Source organism: Narcine bancroftii, chromosome 3, assembly GCF_036971445.1.
Source record: "Narcine bancroftii isolate sNarBan1 chromosome 3, sNarBan1.hap1, whole genome shotgun sequence".
Lineage (NCBI taxonomy): Eukaryota > Metazoa > Chordata > Chondrichthyes > Torpediniformes > Narcinidae > Narcine > Narcine bancroftii.
In genome coordinates this window covers 265,957,761-265,974,311 of record NC_091471.1, presented here as the reverse complement: position 1 = coordinate 265,974,311, position 16,551 = coordinate 265,957,761, and the positions used below count along the sequence as shown (strand labels likewise).

Genomic DNA, 16,551 nt, shown 5'->3' with positions numbered 1-16,551 from the left:
GACAGTGAATTCCAAACTTTTTCAATATTTTTATTGGTTTTATCAAATAAATGCTCCGTAGGTGCATAAGGCTCCAAGTAGCTCAGTGGTTAGAGCACTGGCCTTTTAAACCAAGGGTCATGAGTTTGTTCCTCACTGGGGCCTCATTTCTGAGAGGGGTGCTTGAAAAAATGGCAACTCTTTATCTTCCTTACGGTAGACAAAGTTAAAGAATTTCATTTACGTTACATTCTAAATGTAGTATTACGTGACAATAATGGAACCTTTACCTTATACCCTTAACAATAAAAAAAATTATTAATAAATCTCGTATAGCAATACAAAAAGTACTGAAACCTATGTTACATTAAAGCATAGCACCTTTACCTTTTGGCATCCAAACTTCAACTTCTAAGTGGGGGTGGGGGGAAAAGTTTCCTTGGATCTCCTCTGATCTTCTTACTTCTCACCTTAAACCAGGGCCTTCTGAACTTGAGACCAATAATGGAGCACAGTGAAATACAGGTGGGCAGGTCACCCTTTGAGTCCTCAATATTGACCCCTGACCTATGAAGTGTCATGGCATATGATCAAAGATAGGCAAAGAAGCATCATCCATCCATAATATCATCCATCCTTAATTGAAAAATCTGTGCTTCTAGTTGTTGTACAACTAAGCATAGAATGTTGTCTGGATGGAGGATTTCAATGTCTCTAGCTAACTATCACCGCAAACTGAGTTGGCCAAGTTGTAAAGAACATAACTCCAAGACTGGGATGGAGTGTACAGCTGTGGTGTTGGGACCTTTGTTGCTTGCTCTATACGCATAACAATTTAGATGTGACTGTGGGATATTTAAAATTAGCATGTTGATGACACCAAAATTTGCAGGACTATTGATGGTGAAGTAGATAATCTTAGGCTACAGAAGGATATTGATCAGCTGGTTACTTGGGCAGAGTTGGCAGTCAACATTTAATCCTGAGAAGTGTGAGATGATGCATTTTAGGGGGTTCTAAAAAGGGTAGGGTATAGCCCAGGAGTATTGAGGTACAAAGGGATCTTGGTGAACAAGTCAAAAATCCTTGAAGGTGGTAGTACAAGTAGATAAAGTGGTAAATCTCTCATGGGGAGCTTTTATAACTCACTATCCTTTCTATGGTTCTCCTAATTTTGTATACCTCTGAGGTTCCACACTCAGCCTCTTCTGCTCCATGGAAAACAAACCCAACCAGGCCAGTCTGTCCGCATAACTGAATTGTGCCATCTCAGGCAACATCCTGGTGAATTTACTCTGTACTCTCACCAGTGCAATAACATCCTCTTTATGGTTTGGCAACCAGAACATAATATTCCATTTGTGGCCAAATCACTGTTTAATTCATAAAGTTGTACCATGATCTCCCTGCATTTACATCCTATGCTCAGGCTAATGAAGACAAGCATCCTCTGTGCTGGGGAAGAGCACCCAGTTCCTATATATGTTTGTTCAACCTCGATGAGGTCCTTTTTCAGACCTTGACATGCACATTCTAGGGGAGAAATTTTATAGCTCTTTGCCTGCTTCAAAGACAGCATATGGTGGAGCTCTGGTATGAATCAAGGTGCTGGCAGAGAGATTCCCTTTCACACTGACCAGGTGTTGGTACGCATTCACCCCTATAAATAATCATTTCCTTCCACCACCAGTATACAGTGACTGTAGTATATACCTCATAATCCTCTATTTTTCTTTCAACTGTGTGCCTGTCTAAGAATCTTTTAAATGACCGTACTGTTCCAGCCTTCACCACCACCTTTACAAGATATTCCAGGCACCACAACTCTGTGCAAAACAAAAAACACCCCTTATGTCTCCCAAAATCCTTACTCTCTTCACTTTGTGAAGATGTCCTCTGATGTTTGCTACTCCCACCCTGGGAAAAAGGTGCTGGCTGTCTACCTTATCTATGCCTCTCATAATCTTGTGGACCTCTATTAAGTCACCTCCCATCCTCCTTCGCTCCAAAGAGAAAATACATATTTTCCAATCCAGGCAACATCCTGTTAAGTCTCCTCTGCACCTTCTCCGTAGCTTCCACATCCTTCCTGTAATGAAATGACCAGAACTGAACACAACATTCTAAGTAAAATACGAAAGTCTGCAAGCACCCTGATTGAAGTAAAAAGAAATACACTTTGTGTTCATACTTGATGAAGGCCTCAAGCCTGAAACGTTGGTGATGTATCTTTATCTTTGCTTCATCACGTACACTGTTTGACCAGCTGAGTTTCTCCAGCATTATGGTTTTACCTTTTTTCCCCACAATATTCTAAGTGTGGTCTCACACCAGAGATTTATAGAGCTGCAACATCACCACACGACTCCTGAACTCAATCTCCCAATTAATGAAGCCTAGCATATTAACTATCCCATCAATTTGCCTGGCATTCTTGAGAGATCTATGGTTTTGGACCACAATTTCCACACTTTTAAGTATCCTACCATCATCCCTGTAATCAACCTTCATGTTTGACCTTCCAAGATACATTACCTCACACTTACCCGGGTTGAACTCCATCTGCCATTTTTCTCCCCACCTCTGCATCCTGTCTGTATCCTGCTGGAACCTATAACTACTTTCAACACTATCTACTGCTCCCCCATCCTTCGTGTCATCTTCAAACTTACTGAGCCCATCCCTCCACACCATTTGCAAATGCAAATCTGCTCCTAGTATTGTCAATGGCTTTAAAGCCTATGAAGATCATCCCAAACAGAAGAACAGCTCAAGAGGATTCATCACCACAATCTTCTTGGGGACATTCGGTGATAGACGATGAGTGGTGCTTTTTCCCAATAATATTCAGATCCCCAGAAAAATAAATAAAGAAGAAAAATAGTAACATGAGCAAGGCTGGTTAAAGGGATCAAAGGCTGAGCTTTAAGCCATTGACATTGGAAAAGTTCCAAAGAAAATAGTAGCTTGTGGAAAGTGGCTAGATTGATACCTGTTGGGAGGGATCAATGCCAAGTGGGAGGGCCCAACGACAGGAGATTACATCTCTGGACAAGAGTTGAGGGACTTTCAATGTAAGGAACCAAATACACTCAAACGTTTTCTAGATCTTGCTTTGAAATATGAATGTGAGATAAATTTCAGAAGTTAGGGAGTCTCTGACTCCCCTGCTCCTGGGTCATATCAAACCAAATAAATAGCACAATTAATTGTGTTGCTCCTCCAAATGTTATGCTGATAGCATATTTTACAATGACTTTTGGGTTTGAGCCAAATTGCAGCATATAATATTGGCCATGATTCCTGAAAAAGTCAGAAAAGGGCAATCTTGACAATCTATTCCATTACCGGATTTAAGTCTGTGATTGATTCGGTTAATGAAATATATGTCAACAAGCACAGCTGCAAATCAACAGTGTTATAATCACTGTTGTACTGTGGAGGAATGGAACAGCCCTTTTGGGTGCAGCATGTTTCCATAAACAGCAATATGTGACCAGGTAATCTGGTTTTGTGACCATGATTACGCCCAGAGATTGCCCTTTTTAATTTTTATGGCACGCCAAATTCACCTTCAGTTACTTTTTCTAATGACCCCCCAAAACAGACGTAATACAGACTAATGAGTTGTTTGTTGAGGCTCAGGGCATAGAGGTTCAATTGTAGTAAATGCTATGATGTTCATTAGTTCTCCCAGATTTTCCACCTGATCTTAACTATCCTATAATTTCTCCTTTGGGTGTTAGTTATCAATTGATGGGATATAAATAAAAGTAATGATGTTTGTTCATTTTTAATCTCTCCTCCCTTAATATACCTTAATGTATTTTTTTGGAAAGCAAGTGCATTAATTATTTTTTTTTGCATCAGTTTTTGACCCCATTCCTCCTGCTTTGCTGAGTTATCATCTTTCTTCTTATCAAGTGACTATGCATACTGTATTTGGAAGCTTTTGTGTTAAGGTGAAACCAGGATCATGCTTGACATGAATTTCGTGTCCCTGCTTAGGTGAAACCCAGCTCTTGAAGTTTGTTTCCAATAAAACTGCAACTGATAAGATTGTGTTGAAATGGGAGCCCTTTTGGCCACCAGACTTCAGAGATCTCTTGGGTTTCATGGTATTCTACAAAGAAGCGTAAGTATCAATTAAAGCTGTCTGCATTTCGAATACATGCTGCATAAAATTATTAGATAGAATGTACTATTTATACAGAACTCATTTAATTGAGTGTTGATCTTTATATATGTTGAGTGTTCTTTGGGAGATTCTGAGATCTTTAACATTCAAGGAGGAGGGGATATCATCTTTGAACAGGAACAGGCTCTTTTTGCCCACAATCCTTTGCGTGGAACATGACGCTAAATTAAACAAAATCTCTTCTGTCTGTACGTGATGAATATTCCTCCCGTTTGCTGCCTAGTCATGTGTCTATCGAAGACTCCATCTCATCTCCATCTCATGGTCACATATTAATTGTGATGAAGACTTGTCTGCTTCCACCACTACCCCTGACAGCCCATTCCAGGCATCCACCACTTGCCCCACACATAGATATGTTTTTCCCTCTCACCTTAAATGCATGTCCTCTGGTACGTGACGTGCTCTTTTCAAAGCATATTGCCAGTAATAACAGCTCTTGTTCTCAAGTGCTGCCATCTTTTAAAATTGCTAAACTCGTCCTATTTGTAATTCATTTTTAATTTTCCTTTGATGCAAAATGCAAGGATTTGGATGACAAGGGAAGGGATAGGTACCTTAATAGGTGAGAAAAGGTTATTTGAAATGAACTTTTACGCTTTTACAGAAAAGTATTATGTATATGTTTTTCTCAATTCATTTTCCATATGTGAATGCGTATAAACTGTTCACAGGATTGTGAGTCTCCTCTAGCTCTGTGCTGTAGTTTAATTTATGAAAATAATTAGTAGCAACTTTTGAATATGGTACAATGGCTAACACTGCATAATAGCTGCAGTGTGTACAGCTTAGAGGATGCATGGGGTAGTTCCCTAAGGTGTCTGAAACATGAAATGTAGACAAGGATGTAAGTGCATGGAACATCATCAACTCAGAAAACCCATATAAACATTAGCACAACAAATAAAGCTGAAAAGATTTCATAAGAAATTTCAATGGTTAAAGCTTCAAAAAAAAGCAAAAATATACTTTGAAAGTTTTATTATTCCTGTAATTAACCTGATTGAAGTTTTAGTCACCAGTAATTAGCAGTTAGCACAACGCCTTTACAGCACTAGCAATCAGGACCAGACTGGTATTCATATCCTGTGCTGTCTGTAAGGCGTTTGTACGTTCTCCCAGCACCTGCTTGGGTTTTCACAGGGGTCTCTGGTTTCCTCCCACCATTCAAAATGTACTGGGGATGTAGGTTAATTGGGGGTAAAATGGACTGTTACTGTGTTGAATGTATAATAATAATTAAACATACCATACAAGACTTACCAGATAAATGCCTTGGTTATTACATCAGAGATTGGCTATTTAGTAGCAAGTGGCAAATTGAACTCAAGTCTCCAATAAGGCATATAAATGATGTGAAGGAATGTACTTGTCATTGTGTGTAGCTTCAATACCACTTAAGAACCACACAGGTTCCAGATCAAGTTGCCCTATTTATAAGTATCTTCTCCATCCCTCTTATCTATTTGGTGTACAAGATCTGCAGTGTGTACTTCCCAGAGGAAGAACTGTTTCTACTTAAAACAAGACTAACAACAATCAGGAAGAAGAATAAAGAGTGTTAGCATATAAGAATACATCAAATCATATAATATCAAACTTAATATTAGCTTCAAAGCCAGTGGGTCAAAATTCTGGAACTTCCCACCTATTGGGAGTACCTTCAATACACTGCAGTGTATAGCACACTATGACCGTCTCAGGACTAATTACCGTTGGTAAACTTCCCTGTTGTAACTTGATACTGCACAGAAAATCTTGTCAGCAGCAGGTTGAGTCTGTCTTTCTATTTGTGTATTTTTGAAATAGCCCTTACCAGAACGTGACCGAATTTGAAGGGCAGGATGCCTGCGGAACAAACAGTTGGAAGGTGGTAGATGTGGAACCACCTGTGCGATCGGATGGGAAAATGGTTAATCCAGGAACACTGCTTCTTGGCCTCAAACCCTGGACACAGTATGCCATCTTTGTCAAGACCCTACTCACAATAAGTGATAAGAGGCATAATCATGGAGCCAAAAGTGAGATTGTCTACATTCGCACCACAGCAGGCAGTATGTTTCAATTATACATATATAACTAATTTTGTAATTGTCCATCACTTTTACTCACGTTCATTTCAAGTTCCTCTGTCCACTTTCATAATGAAAATAATGTAAGCTTTCACATGTACTCTCTCTTCAAAGGATGCACAGTAGCACTACAGTTTAGCATGTCTCCAATCTCCTCCCAACTTCCAAATTGCTGTAAATTTTGCCTTTTGTTGATAAATAGTATAAAATTGTGAGTTAACAGGGCAGAATGTTTGACTTCAAAATGGACACAAATATATCTGCATTTCTCCTCACATTAATTCTCCTTTACACAAAATATTGCTGTTGACTGTCCCTCATGTCCATGTAATAGATCAGCTTGTTATTATTTCAAAAGGTGGATTTTCAAAAATGTTCCTTTCAATTGAGCATTTGGTTTGACCCACCAATTTACCATTTAGTTCAACGGACCAGGGCCTTGTCTGATCATTTCTATCTACCATTCCAGTAAGCAACACATGCTCCAGCCGTGATGAAGTCAATAGATCCTTCTAAGACCCTTTAGCTAACCCACTTCAGGTCCTTTGGAACTGGAGAGGGAGCACATCCTCCTCATCCCTGAGGATGAACAGGTATTCCTGCAAATAATAACAATTCTACAATACCTTATTAATTGCATCCACACCTCGTGTGTGGATGCAATTCATATCATCAAACATTTATTGTGAATATTGATTTAAATGGCTTGCTCAGCCATTTAAAATTATGAAGAGCTTTCATGGTTTTGAGTCACAAATAAATGCTCGTGATGAGGACTGCAAATTTACTTTGCTAAAAAATGTACATTACTTAAAAGAATCAAAAAACAGCAATCAAAATTCTTTGGACACATCATGCGAAGAGATACATTAGAACATTTAGTTACAACTGGAAAGCTGGAAGGAAAAAGAAGCCGAGGCAGACAGGGAATGAAAATGATAGATGGATTAACATCGTGGTTAGAAACAGGGGGGGAGCAACAAGTACAATTCGGGGAGGGGGAGGAGTCAGAGATCGTGATGGATGGAGAGACATGATCGCCAACACCAATGGCAAGCCACCTGAATGAATGAAAAGAGATTAGAGAACCAGATAGATTTTTCAATAGTCGTGTAGCTCATGGTCACAATTTCTGATACTAGCTTTATTCCCAATTTATTTCTTTTAACTCTTATTTAAATGTCCACCATTGCCTTGATGGGATTTGAATTCACATCAGTGAGTGTTGTGAGTCTGACGTAATGAACACAAAATAAGAGCAAAGAATATTGGAATTACTGAGCAGGTCAGACCACATATGTGGGAAGGAAATATTCACAGCATTTTTGTTTTTAGTTTAGATTTACACCATCTGCAGTGTGTTTTATTTTTCACTTGTACGGTGGACCCTTGCACCCCATGCATCTGTCACGCATTCAACTTTGCTGAACAACATTTAGAGCAGCTTTTAACAGCAAGCATTTTTTTTTTCCTATTCTAAAATGTCCCCCCCCCCAATCAAAGGAATTTCAGTGTCAGATGCAAAATAACTCCAATTCTATCCCAACATTGTGGTTCTATTTGATTTTCTCAGAGAGTGGTACTGAGAAAGAATACAAACTGCAGCTTGTGGACATAATGTAACCCTTGAAATCCAGTCCATGTGGACAACCAAAGCCAAAAAAAAATCAGATAATTTTTGTACTATACTCCTGTTCATTTCTCAGAAAACAAATTTTGAACTTGCTCTTTTGGCTGTTTGAATTTTCTGGGGTTATGATGTTTGGGTTAGTGGTAACAGAACCAGAAGAATTAAACCTCTGTGTGAGATGTACAGGGAAGACCAGAAAGTTTTCTTCCTCACCATTGTTGGCATATTCATTCACTTGAAGGATTCTGAGTTGTCGCTATTCTGTCTTCCAGTTCCTTCAGTGCCACTGGATCCAATATCGGTGTCCAACTCCTCTTCCCAGATCATATTGAAGTGGAAACCCCCAACAGATCCCAATGGTAACATCACCCACTATGTGGTATTCTGGCAACAGCAGCCAGAAGACAGTGAGCTATACGAGTTTGATTATTGCCAGAAGGGTAAGTGACATCTTAAATAGTCAGAGAGTGTTGTGTGTTTGATCATTTCCTGGGCTTGGATACTAACTGACCAACATTATAGGTTTTAAAACAGCAGTAACATTGCAGGACTGAGGTCGAGCTGCATTGTCAGTTTATGTCGTCCCTATTAAAAGTCAATAAACCTCTCATAACAGTATTTGATTTCTAAGGGCTCCTGGTTGAGTTGGCTAATGTTTATTCCACAAACAACACCCTACAATAAATATTATTTATTTCACTCATTGCCAGAGCTTGCTGTGTGCAGATAGTCTTCTATATCTCTCCATAATCGTAGGCACTACATTTGAAAGTCACAAATAGGCAAGGCATAGATGGATACAGTCCTGACAAAGGCAAATGAGATTAGTGAAGATGGGTAAAAATAGGTCAGCAGGGACATGATGGGCCAAAGGGCCTATTTCTGTGCTGAGTGAATGCATGATTCAGTGACTCTGATGGACTACATACCATTTTGAAATCACACTAAGTATCAGCTGAGATTGTGGATTCATATCCACTGTGGGAGCCTTGATCACTTGACTCATTGATGAGACTACTATCAAAGATCCAAAAAGCACTGGTCTAATCAATGTAGTATGTCAGATTACATTGTTTCCTCTCTGATTTGACAGCTGGCAGGTGTAGTGATAAGCCATGCAGACCAGCAAGTCTGAATTCAATATTTGATTTTCTATTTGACCTCGGCACCAAACCAGGAAAGAAAAGTATTCAGTCAGGAAAAGTAATTTTTATGTATATTCGGCTTTGACAACAATTTAAATACTCACTAAATCTCCATTATGTGTTCTCGTGTCAGGAACTATCTTGTTGGACAGTGGAATTCATTTTTCTGTATTTCAGCTCACTGTTTATAAAGTAAAGGGAGAATAAAAGGTAAAGACACCGTTGTGGTTGTAATGTTTGCTCAGCTGCATTGGTACAAGGATTATAGCAATCTTTCTAACCATGCAGCTTTGCACTGAACTAGGGGTGCTGTGAATAAATTACAGCTCGAGTTAACCAGCTGCGCAGATTAATTTAAAAAAAAACCTTTTTTGATCCTCATGGCTTTTAGGATTGAAATTGCCATCTCGTGCATCTACAACACAGAGTGAACCTGATGACGTCCAGAAACAAAACCAGACTGACGTTTGTCAGGTCTTGGGTGAATGCTGTGCTTGTCCGAAAACAGAATCTCAACTCAAAAGGGAAGCTGAGGAGGCTGCCTTTCAGAAGAGATTTGAAAACTACCTGCACAATGAGGTGTTCATGATAAGGTAACAATGCAAGGCAGAAAGCCTTTATACTTATATAATCTTTACAGAGAGAGTACTGTAGAAAGAAACAGAACACAGAGGTGCGGATCACCCTGGCTCCCTATAAGAGATCTTCCTTGTCCTTCAGAGCTCAGTATTGGTCAGGTTATATGATCTAATGGACGACCAATATTACTCATTTAACATTGCCACCCAAAACAAATTTCTGACCCTCAGTCAGCAGGTCAGAATCAATTTAGAATCCTTGGACTATTGGATTGTTTCTGTGTGAAAGTCTCCTGTGTTTAAGAGTTTTGAAGCAGGACTGTGAACTGATTTTTAAATCAATTCTCGGTGTCTCGAAGTTTGTTCAGGATGTCACTTACAGTGTCCTTTAATTAGTAATGGAAGTAGAAAATGCCAGAAACTCTCAGCCAATTAGGCCACATCTGTAGGCAAGGAAACCAAATTAAAGTTTCAGATCGATAGCCCTTCATCATAAGATAGATTGTTTTATTTCTTGAGTGAAACATCAAAGTCTGCAGATGCCTTGTTTGTATTAAAAACACATATATATTTCTGGTGTTAATATGCCCCCTTGTGACAGTAAACAAAGTGCAACAATTTTGTTCCTTAACTTTCGGCAAAGGTTGCCCTTTACTGTTTCTTTTCTGAGCTCAGGTTACGTAAGCAGCTCTTTTATTGAAGAGAAATGCTCATGGAGAAAGGAGAGATTCACAGCGAATACCTTGTGCTAATTTAAAGTGGATGTAATTAGTACATTTAATCTGCAGAGCAAACAGATTACAAAACAATCTGCTGGAGGAACTCCACAGGTCGAGCACCATCAGTGGGAGGGAAAGAATGGTCAACATTTAAAGTTGAAACTCTTCTTTAAAACTGTTGCTGCTTCGGGTCGGAACCTTTCAATGAGACTGATGCTGCATTGACCTGCTGAGTTTCTTCAGCAGATTGTTTTTTTTTTTGCTCCAGATTCCAGCATCTGAGATCTTTTGTGCATCAACCAGATATCTTACTTCAAATTAGGTCTACACCACCCACTAAGAAGTGTGCCTTCCCATTTCTATATGGATCAGCATAGAAAGGACCCATCCATGGTTTGCATTAATCCAAAACCAAAATCGAGAAAGGTGGGGGGAGGAGAAGAAGAAAGATTTGATCCAGCTTCTACACACAGACAGGAAGCAAAATAATCTCGAGTGGCATCAGTCTAACTTCACCTAATGGGTGCATGAGAGCACTGTGGACTACTGAGGTAGTCACTGCTGTCCTCTGGTACTATTTGTGGAGTTTGCACATTCACTCCAAGATGTCATGGATTTTTTTACTGGTGCTAAGATTCCCTCTCTCATTCCAAAGACCTGGGTTGGTAGATTAAGTGGCCACCGAATTGCTTCTAGTGTGGAGGTGAGGTGAGGGATTGATGGGAACGTGGTGAATATACAATGGGATTTGTGTTGAATTGGGGTACATGAGTAAAGAAACACTAAAACAGCAGATGCTGAAATCTTGAGCAGGCATTGAGAAGCTAGAGGGACTCAGCAGGTCAGGCAGTATCCATGGGTAGAAATGGTCAGTATACATCAGGGGTTCCGACACAGTATTTTGTTTTATCACTACAGATGCATGGGCAAAGGGCCTCTTCATGTGCTGCACTGTTCAATGTTGCTACTTGCGGATGCTGCCTGACCCACTGAACCCTCCAGCCTCTCGTTGTTTGTTAGAGTATATGGGTGCTTGATGGTCAGTGTGGTCTCATTGGGCCAAAGGTCCTGTTTCTGGGCTGTATCACCCAGTAACTAAAACAGCTTCATTCACGCACACAAGAAAAATAAGTAAATTGCCCTTTGGCAACCCTCTCATGAACAATGCAAGAGGGCAATTTGCCTACTTTCCATTACGCAAATGAGATTAGCCCTCTTCTTTAAACAAATGCAGTGTATGTCAAGTGCTTTTTTAATTTTCCACAATATAAATATGTTGTGTGAACAGCAGCAAAGACTAAATTATGCCACATTTTGTATCTAAGCCAGACATCTCTTGCTTATCCCTGAGTCCAAACATTCATGCTGAGTTTGAATCAGTGAATTTGAAACCATTTTCCCTCTAATTTAATTTATTTTGTTGTTCCTCCCCATTATTTGACCATTACCCTTGTCCCTATTCATGAAATGAGCTATTGAGTGTTAAGTAGTCACTAGCCATGGTATGGGGTGGGATGGGGTGGGGGGGGGAGGGTGGGGTGGTGGTGTGGGTGGTGAGAATCGGCCATAATTTTGGTAGTGGTTAAACTATGTCAGGTTTATTTACCATCAGTCACCATCCTTGATATCCTAATTCATTTTCAGTCCTGGAAATATTATGTAACCACTCCACCACACCCAGCATTCACAGTATGTTGGAATGCCAGCAAAGCTACACTTCACGAATATGCAAAAACATTTAGGTAAAGGTTTATACCTTGACTTACTCTGAGTTTCAGCCATAATGTCTTTATCTCCATGGTGAAAGGGCATAAAACTCTCTAGAAAATTTCTGCTGTCCAAAGGCAAAGTTGTATTTTTGCCATCACTTAACAGCAGTCAGATATTGGAAATGAGCGATGAAAAACCTTCCCTTTTTTAATCCACGTGTCATTTGTAGGAAGGAGGATGTGGCTCCGCAGAATGATTTCCGAGATCTAGGTAGAAAATTAAAAACCAGAACTTCCTGGGTTGTAAGAAGATAGCACCATTCAATGTGCAGCAAATGAGCTAGAACAGGAGAGGGGACTTCAGGTATATGGGTCATTAGGTTCTCTTCTATGGCAGATGGGACCTGCACAAGAAGGATGTACTGTGCCCAAACTGGAAAGGTTCCAATATCTTCAGAGGGATGTTTACCAGCGTCACTCGGGGGGCGGGGGGGGGGGGAGGTTAAATGAAAGTGGCAGAGGGATGGGAATTAGATTAGCAAGGGAGGAGTTGAGGGGAAGGCAGATGTTATGGTGTTAATCTGTCAGAAGGAACAGATGAATAAATAAAAGCTGATGGGTGTTTATTTTAATGCAAGGTGTACTGAGTAAGGCAGATGAACTTGAAATATGATGTTCAGCACATATGAACATATGATGTTCATTTAGATCAATCTGGATTTGTTAAAAAAAATCTGTATTCTGCAGATAATATTGCTGTTAATTAGTTCATATTTCCCAGAAGAAATCTGATTTAGCAATGGTTTTATCATAAGTTGCTGAAAAGGCATTTGATAGATTAGAATGGAGTTTTTTATTTAAGGAGTTTTAAAAATTTGGATTAAAGTTTATAAGTTGGATTAAAACTTTATATAAAAATCCTTCTGCTAAAGTGGTGACAAATGGACAAATATCTTCTGCCTTTTCATTAACTAGTTCAACTAGACAAGGATGTCCTTTATCTCCAGGATTATTTGTTTCAGGAATTGAGCCTTTAGCACATGGTTCCCAACTTTTTTCTTTCCAATCACATACCACTTTAAGTATTCCCTTGAAATATGAATCAGCACTTGAAATATGATGTTTTAGCCATGGCTGCAAAAGAAACCAAACTGGCAGCTCAATGTTCCAGGGTTTTGTTGTTTTCAATGAGGTAGTTGGGGAGGAAAAAGAGGTGGAGCTGTTGCACTCAGAGAGGTTATGAAGGAGGGCTCATCCACTGGTGAACGAGTAGAGATCAAAAATATGAAATGTGCAATTACTCTGTTATAGGCCTCCCATTAGCCATTTAGAGACAGAGCAACAGATACGTTGATAGATTATGGAAAGGTGTAAAAGCAGCAGTATTATTCTATAAATTCCCCAATATTTGATTGGGATATTCTCAGAGGCTCAAATGGGTAGAATTTGTTGAGTACTGCCAGGAGGGTTTCTTGAAACAGCATGTAGAGCAGTGGTTCTCAACCTTTCTCTTCCCACCCACATCCCACCTTCAGCAATCCCTCACTAATCACAGAGCACCGATAGCATAGGGATTACTTAAAGTGGGATGTGAGTCGAAAGAAAAAGGTTGACAACCACTGAACAACCATTGTTCAGCAAAGGTTGTGGCCAAACCAGACCTTAGTGGGCACTTAGCAGGGTCAGAGGGCCATAAGGAGAGGCACAAATTTGGATTGTTTTCTCTCTCGCTTTGAGGCTGAGGGGGTGACCTGAGAGAAATTTATAAAATTATGAGAGAGGCATTGATAGGGTGACATTCAGAATCTCTCTTTCCCCAGGGTCAAATTGCTACCAACTGGAGGAGATGTACTTAAGGCAGGGTGGGGTGAAATTTAAAGGAGATGAGCGGTGCAAGTTTTCTTACAGTGGTAGTTGCCTGGAACACGCTGCCAGGAAGCAAACACAATCGTAGCATTTAAAAGGCTTCTTGATGAATGTGTAAATATGCAGGAAATGCAAGCAGCAATTTTTCAGTTTAAATTGGACATCACCTTCAGTGCCAACAGAGGCCAAGGTCTTGTTCCGGTGCTGTATTGTTCTGCGATCTATGCTCTTGGTACTTTTGGAGCCATTATTATTATGCCAGGTTGGATATTAGTTGACCATCACTAAGTCTGTGATTAGCTAAAGCAGAACCTTGCCAGGTATTGATTTTAATTATGTCCACTAACTACTTTGAAATAATTATGCCATTAGTTAAACACACACATTTATCCAAATTAAAGCAAGCCCGTTATGTAGTTTTACTTTCAGTCTTCCAAAGTAAATTGATTGAACAGATAATGGATAAAAGTTAATATTACTGCACAATGTAGAAATAGCAGGACTATTTGTTTAACCTTTTCGATGGATAAAATGTGAGGTACAGGTCTGAGTGTAAAAGCATTGGTAATGCTGCCTGGATGTGTCTTGTGTCTGCCAGTGTTGGCATACATGGTGGCTTCTCTAAATGGGCTGTCAATATCTATAATTTTATAAGATGGCAATTTGTTAATGAATTTTATCTAAGATATTCTCAACGAGAGAACAGAGTTGTGTTTCCATAATGTCTGGCTTCCAATTCATGGAAAAAAAAATTATGTATTGCACCTCAGTAGCTTGAATGTTTGGTGCAACATCCTGTGACACATTTTGTGTAGGTGACTATAGGGCAAGGATGCTGAAATTTTGTATTTTTAGAAGTGCAGAAAGCAGTGCAAATCAAGTTTTTGACAAAACACAAAAAATTAGCATCAGGGTGACCTCTGTTTACCCAAGTTATTGGGTTTAATTTTTTTGCAATTGCCCGTGCTGGGAAATTAATTATATTTAAAAAAAAATGCAATGGAAACAGAAGATCGAATCCCACCACATACTTTCAAAACAAAGCTCGTTTAAAGTAATGTTTTACTTTTACAGACCTACACCTCAAGAGAGTGATACTAAGGACAGTAGGTAAGGGAGTGCCTGAGTTCTATGCTTCTGAGATCATGCTGGGTGATGTGCAGGTGGCCATGTTTTTAATTGTTAATAATTTTTAAGAGAAAGAAATCAAAAGAAATGAGCCTAATTATGTAACTGCTCTGGAAAGCCCTCTGTTTGTCAAACCATTAATTCTGCTTTTGCTTTTTATTCTCTGGATAATTAAGTGTTCTGCACAAATATAACCAGTGAATGTTTTTTTGCCACTGATATCTATAAAGCTAACTGCCCTTTTTACGAACACAGGCTGGAGTTACTTATACATTGGAGCACCCATAATACAAATATCAAGAGCCTCAAATGCATTTCTACGTCCCCAAGTTACTTAAAAGATGAGTTGTTGTTTTGAGATATAGACCTAACTAATATCAATGATCAGAAAATTACCAAAATACATCTCCAATTTATCTGACTGAAGATGCACATGACCTGATTTCCAACATTTTGATAAACCTAAAATGAGGCACATTTATCTCAAAAATAAATTCTCCTCTCCCCTCTGATCCCCACCACCATGCACCACATGCATCAAAGTTGCTGTTAGTACAATGTGATTGATCACTGATGGTTTAAAACCCTGCAGCCTTTGAATACAAACAAGATATTGGTGCAGTCGGCATTTGCCACCAGATATAAATAGATCCTTACTTAGACTGGCTTGATAGTTATCAGAAACTGGCTAATTTCTTCAAAATCCAGAACTAAAACAAAGTGTTCTTGAGAAATCACACCAATTTGAATACATAATTTATTTTGTTCCACAGTATTTGTAAAATTTAACGTCTTTTTCAAACAAATGGAGCAAATGGAAAGCTTTTGTACAGTGTTTTATCCCTGGGTCCCCTTTTAGAATGTTTTTTCTCCTATAGTTTTACAAACTTGTTTTCTAATTCTGTTTTTAAAAAAAACAATAAGTGAGATAATCTCACGATTACTACTCTGAATTACTAAGAATATGCAAATTGGCATTTTGTCAGAAAGTTGAATGTGTGGCTCAAAGTGTGAGGAGGAGAAAAGGGTTGTGATTCATCAGTGTTGGAGATAGAGGGAGCTATTTCATTTAAATATCATCTCTCTAAGCATGGGTATACTATTGGACACTATATCAACCAATAACAATAATGCAATAATCATAGGTGATCTTAACCTTGTGATGTGGGCCAATCAAATTGACTCGCAATGTTTTTGGGAAAATTTCCTTCAAAGATATGGCATGAACCCAACCAAGTTCGGGCTATTTTAAATCTAGATAAACTGAGATATGGTTAATCAGTGATTATATAGAAAAGGATTTTTTGTGGAAGAATTATAATTATGATGCGGCATGATAAACTCCTGCCCATATTTTGGATCTTAACAATGAAATTCTTTTACATGGAGAGTTTGCTCGTGGATTGGGAAATTGGATTTTAAATTGATGGCTAGGAAAGAAATATGGATTCTCTTTCAAATACAGGTCCCTAAAAAGTAGTAGCATTTAATTATCTTTTTGATCAGTGAAATAAACAAGCTATTGGA

The 16,551-nt window shown here is 39.0% G+C and overlaps 1 protein-coding gene across 4 annotated transcripts in view; it reads left to right on the top strand.

Moving 5' to 3' along the window:
• LOC138758705 (insulin receptor-like) overlaps positions 1 to 16,551 on the top strand; it is a 229,785-nt gene that overhangs the window by 186,962 nt on the left and 26,272 nt on the right. For 3 of the 4 annotated variants that reach the window (XM_069928029.1, XM_069928032.1, XM_069928031.1), the window contains exons 7-11: positions 3,988 to 4,114; positions 5,987 to 6,231; positions 8,152 to 8,319; positions 9,416 to 9,617; positions 14,971 to 15,006. In XM_069928029.1, coding sequence (XP_069784130.1) covers positions 3,988 to 4,114; positions 5,987 to 6,231; positions 8,152 to 8,319; positions 9,416 to 9,617; positions 14,971 to 15,006 — 778 coding nt within the window. The remainder of the gene's footprint in view (positions 1 to 3,987; positions 4,115 to 5,986; positions 6,232 to 8,151; positions 8,320 to 9,415; positions 9,618 to 14,970; positions 15,007 to 16,551) is intronic. The other variant, XM_069928030.1, reaches the window with a different exon arrangement.